General features: G+C 36.6%; 1 protein-coding gene across 1 annotated transcript in view; it reads left to right on the top strand.

Moving 5' to 3' along the window:
• Window positions 1-463: 463 nt before the first annotated feature.
• Window positions 464-6,000, top strand: part of LOC127446199 (activin receptor type-2A-like) — a 33,795-nt gene continuing 28,258 nt past the window's right edge. The window contains exon 1 of the mRNA XM_051706943.1: window positions 464-1,276. Within this exon, the coding sequence (XP_051562903.1) occupies window positions 1,222-1,276 (55 nt within the window). The 5' untranslated portion in view covers window positions 464-1,221. The remainder of the gene's footprint in view (window positions 1,277-6,000) is intronic.

Genomic DNA, 6,000 nt, shown 5'->3' with positions numbered 1-6,000 from the left:
ATATATATATATATATATATATATATATATATATATATATATATATATATATATATATGAAAATGAGGCTGTGAGGGATAAACATACTTTCTCTAAGATGTTGCGTAAGCGGAATTGGTCACTCGGTACCTGTTACATTTCTCAGCACTGATAAGAATGGACCAATCAGAGTCATTTGTGATAACTGGATAAGTATTTTTATTTACCCATGCAGATATTTATATGGCTCATATAATTTGCATGTCAGGTATAAATCAGTTTATTTTTCAGGTTTAAACGATTATACTTTTAATGAATACATTTCCACAATAAGGGAAAAAAGCGTATTGGAATTTGAATGCAGTTCAATGGAGAATTAGGATTTTTGGGCCGCTGAGTGCCCCCTGGAGGAAGGACTTCGTTTCCCATGGTAAACAGTTTTGATAGAATGAAAAAGAGGAGTCGATGAAAGGAGGAGGAGAAAAAAAACAAACACTCGTCGTTGTCCGCCATGTTGTGTTCAGAACGCACATTTAAGGGATTATTTCAGTGCGTGTCTGGAGACAGAACATTTAAAGGTCAGGAATGAACCTGATATCATCCGGAATGGGATCAACGTATCTGGTTTAGTCTCTCTGATCGATCTGGAATCATTTGGACGTACGGACGCAAAAAAAAAAAAAAAAAAAAAAAAAAACATTAGGAAAATAGTTTATTTGGCACCATCATAATCCTCTTTTTATTTCATTTTGGGCGTTTATTTGGATTTCCATGCAATCACAACCCTGGGCGGGATATATATTCGTGTGTTCTGGAATGAAGATCATGCCTGTGGTTATATAAATATTCAGATTTATTAAAACAGCCAGAATCAACATGAAAATGGATTTTCAACATGCATCTGAACATAGACTCATCATAAGAGATTTTTCAATATCCATAAGAGAAAAGTGATTAGTTCGATATGTTTGTAGGGTGCTGTCACTGTCCACCACAGTTTCCTTCATAATACAGTATGTTTTTATTATTCATGTTTGATATTTCTCCTATGCAAAGAGAAACAGACACAGTGAGCTTGTGTTTGGGGATTTGTCATATCTCAGCAACACTAAACCTCTCTTATAGACTTACACACTGATCTGTGACTGTTTGCTCACAAATAAATGCTTTTGGCAATATTAAAACATTAATTTCAGAGGATTATCAGCCTGTAGAGTTGGTGGGATTTGTTGCAGTGCAAAAATGAGGACTGACACCAAACTGGCCTTGGCCATACTCCTCGTATCTTGTTCATCAGGTGGGTACACCTCTCTACATTACACATAATATAATATATGTGTGTCTTATGTAGCATATATAACTAAATCCTGCTGTGCTGGTACACGCACACACACACTCACACTTTTGACTGCATCATTGGTTATGGATTGTGTGTACTGTGTTTTCTTAGGTTGTATCTGATGAATTTCAAGCTTTACTACTGTTACGTGGCTGTGTGTAACATGTTACAGAAGTTAATTTGGTGTTGGACTAAGTAGTTATGGTCAAACGTCTAGTAACACTAACTATAAGATGACCATTGAGTCTACTCAACACCGGAATATCATGTATATTATTTCTGAGGAGTTATATAATATATATACATACATATCAGGATTTGCATCAATATATTCGCAGTAGTGATAGACCGAAATATGGGTCGATATATATAAATATATTAGGATTTGCAACAATATATTTTGAGAAGTGATAGACCGATATATTAGGATTTGCAACAATGTATATTGAGTAGTGATAGACCAATTTATACAAAATGGCCGATATTTGGCCATTTTGCTGTTATCGGTATCGGCCGATAACTGTGTACGTTTGGCTGTTTAACAGAAGTTAATATTGCATAAAATAAGTGTTTTTTTACTTAAGAAATTGTGTGTACATCTGATTTGCTGTTGTTAACTGAATTATGATTACATTTACATTGGCCATTCTAGATATCGGATATTTATATTCATGTTCATAAATACATATTTAAAATGAATAAATATATATTAAAGTATCTATAAAGTACGTGTAAATACTCATGTAAACGTACAATACTTTGAAATATTTTGCTTTTGCATTGCACTGACATGTGATGTGTACATATCAGAATGAACCTAGATAGATTTGCAAACATGATCTCGATCATTTAATAATGATAAATAATTCAAGGTGCCAACTGAAACATTTTGAATGTTCTACTCAACTGTCTGCTGTAAGCGATGATGTTTGTACAAAGAATCTTTCTGAAAGAGTTCATCAAGAATTTGCTTAAAAATGCAGTCAGTACAGTATGTGTTAGTCTGGAAGCTTTGCCTTTTTGTGAACTTTGGAAATCTTTATCCTTCAAAATGTGCTCAGACAGATCTGGTTAATGTTCAATAATACATCCTGAATTTGTTTTAAAGAAATTATTGTATCTGGATTGCTCATTAAAGCTCTTGTATTTTATTGGCTCATTGTTAACAAGATGGGTGGAGCTTTGCTTGTGATCAGCCTAATAAAACATCTCTCATGAAACTCCAGAGTGGTTTAGTATTTAGTCAGGTAGACATTCAGGAAAAAATGCTTGTGACCGATATAACTGAGTTCCAGGGTCACTGTGAGGTCAGTAACATGGCATCTGCACCTCTGACCACCAGTTGAAAATCTTGCTGGCTTTGGTCGGCTGACCTTTCAGATTAGACACTATACAGTCCTTTTTAAAGATATCCGTGCGGTTTGCGGCTCAAGGTTACAGACTCTAAAGGCAGGAATCAGACTTAAGCCATTAAAGACAAAGTTTAAAGGTGCATTCAGTAATTTGGGGCTAATTTAAAAAGTTTTACACATTAACAAATAAATTGTGTTTTTGTGATCTGAATGGTGTACTCTCACATGAGATGAAGACTGTACCCATAATAGTTTTCTATAAAAAGCATTTTTATTTTTACATGGTGCGGGTCACTCCCTTCACTCCCTTCCCTCCATGTTGAAATGACATGGTCTGCTGTGTTTCACTAAACATCGAAGAAGAAAATCCTCGCGCTTATTGGCTGCCGCCTATGTCGATACGCGTGTCTATGCTTAGCGCAGTGTTGTTTGGTGATGCAAAGAGCAAAAAGAACACAATGAAACATACTTATTATCGTGCTTTAGAAGCGGAGACAACAGGAGATTCAGTAGCTGTACTGCCGAAGAAGCAAAAAAGGTCAGAAGCAAGAAGATAGACCAGCAAAGGCAAAAAACTAGAGTAAACACCAGTACGGCATACACAAGGTGGAAAGATTTGATGATGGAGGAAAAACATGAGTAATGATGCCCATGTTGCTTCTTTTTTGTTGGACAGGAAAACATTATTCATTGTTTAGACCACTCTCTAAAATAGTATCAGTATGTGTGTAGTCAACATATGTTAGTAATGGACAGTTTTCAGGGGGCCTGTGTAGCTCAGCGAGTAAAGACACTAACTACCACCTTTGGAGTCGCGAGTTTGAATCCCAGGGCATGCCGAGTGACTCCAGTCAGGTCTCCTAAGCAATGAAATTGGCCCAGTTGCTAGGGAGGGTAGAGTCACTTGGGGTAACCTCCTCGTGGTCACTATAATGTGGTTCTCACTCTCAGTGGGGTGCGTGGTGAGTTGTGCGTGGATGCCGCGGAGAATAGAGTGAAGCCTCCACACACACTATGTCTCCGTGGTAATGTGCTCAACAAGCCACAGGGATTGGTGGTCTCAGACGCAGAGGCAACTGAGATTCGTCCTCCGCCACCCAGATTGAGGCGAGTCACTATGCCACCATGAGGACTTAGAGCACATTTGGAATTGGGCATTCCAGATTGGGGAAAAAATAAATAAAGGACAGTTTTCAGTGTTGCTTACAGACACAATCGGAAAGCAACATGTAATTTTCTTTTCTTTTTTTTCACAGCTATAGTAAGGAGGGCCCATATACCTCCACCTCTATGAAACGGTATATGTCTTAATTCGTTGAGTAGCTTGGCACAGCGCTTGTTGTGGATTTTGTGTAAACCATGATGTTGGTTTGCTTGGAAACAAAACAAGTTCTTCAAATACAGTTCTCATGGACATGCTAAATTGGATCATCAAAAACAATTCTAATCTTTCCTTTACCATGACATCCTGTATTTCTAGATAATTGAGGTTTATTTCATGCTAAGCCATTCTCTAATAAAGGCAATAACTGTCTTTAGAAATAATGTGAAATGTAGACAGTCTCCAAAGATTATTGATATGAGGGACAATAATAATCTGTCCTTAACTGTAGAAGTCTGTTCACTTAAATTCTGACATTTGTTTTTAGGCAAAGCAATTATATTATTGTACTAATAAATAACTTTAGAAATTACCTCAAACCCCGACATTTTCCAGATGCAAATGATATTCCAGAGCTGGCGGGAGCAGCAGAGGCGATCATGCAGATCCACTTCGATAGATGGCAGTACAGCATCTAACACCACTGTCATATAACTACTTAAAGTACACAAAGAAGAGCAATGCGAACACTAGCTAGAGAACTACTGAATACCCCCTTAACTTGCTTTGGTGTATTATGTATGAGTTCAGATAATGTTCTCGTGTTTTTGAAAGCTGTGTTGTTCGATGTTGAAAAATAGAGGTAGACTGATATATAGATTTTACAGATTAATCGTTGCCGATAGTTGCTTTTTGGAACTATCAGTTATCTGAAAAAATAAAACAATGTCGATAGTTGCTGATAGTTTTTTTTTTTTTTTTCATCTGGTAAAATCTACTTGCATATATTTATCAAATTCTATCTGAATTTCAAAATAAGAGTACCCGATGTATTTCCGACTTGCTTGTAGTTAAAAGTCCTGTGTTATGCACCAAATCTCAGCAGATCTTTTTGTTATTATTGGGATTTTGGTTGCACAATAAACTTGGGATTTTAATCATTTTGGACTCTTGTAGAAGACGGCACTTTTTTAAAAATAATTCCATAAACCCATTTTAAAAAACTTTCAGCCGATTAATCGGTTATCTGCCTTCTCCAGCACCTTAGTTATCGGTATCAGCAAAAACCATGATTGGTTGATCTCTATTTGAAAATACTTATATTTTGAAAACAGAGTCAACTATAAGAAACACATTATTAGTTTGACTTCCCGAAAGTGTGCAAACACTTGCGCTTTGTGGCTCTTTCAAAACATTCACATCTGGTTCAGCCAATGACTTCAGGTTGGACGGGACTGTATGTCATTATTTTTGAAATTCTGTTTGGTGACACTAGGGGCGTAACTTCAACTTTGTGTTGCTTGCATCACAAGTTTCTTTTTTTTACGGTCATGTGACATTTGGGAGCCATGCTTAACGATTGACTTTTTTGCAAGGGAATAATGCATTGTTAATGCATTAAATGCATTGTGTGCGCCGTGCTTTACTCTCTCTCTCTCTCTCTCTCTCTCTCTCTCTCTCTCTCTCTCTCTCTCTCTTTCTCTCCCTCTATACTCTCTAAGTACTGAAATAGGCCAAAGGTCTTGAGCGGCCCTCATCCTCTTAAACATAAGCCTGTAATGCTCACATAGACTTACGTCAAGGTTACAGCCACAGATCAATCTTACACACCAATCCTTCTACAGCCACCAAACGCTTGATGCGTGAATGTCACGCAAACATGTCCAGGTCATATTTCACCACAAAATCAAAAGAATAAATCAAATAAATTATAGGCTAGTTTGTGTAAAGAAAAATAAGTCCATATCATTACGATTTTTCTGCATTGTGACATTATTTTCATGACCATTATGCACATTTTACTCCCCATATTGTCTTGGTAATATGTCCTGATGTATTTTTTCCCATTCGTTTCTTGCATAGTGTTTTCATAAAATCATTCGTTAACCAGCTCCGAGGTGTATCACAACATTACAAACTTTGATTTGAAGCAAAAAAGTGTTTGAAAATTGGACAAAAGACAAAGATACAATACTGTATACTTAACATCTTCAATGAGGGATTGACAA

Source organism: Myxocyprinus asiaticus, chromosome 9 (genome assembly GCF_019703515.2).
Source record: "Myxocyprinus asiaticus isolate MX2 ecotype Aquarium Trade chromosome 9, UBuf_Myxa_2, whole genome shotgun sequence".
In the NCBI taxonomy this organism is placed as follows: domain Eukaryota; kingdom Metazoa; phylum Chordata; class Actinopteri; order Cypriniformes; family Catostomidae; genus Myxocyprinus; species Myxocyprinus asiaticus.
Note: the sequence above shows the minus strand (reverse complement) of the source record. Positions and strands in the feature narration are given on the sequence as shown.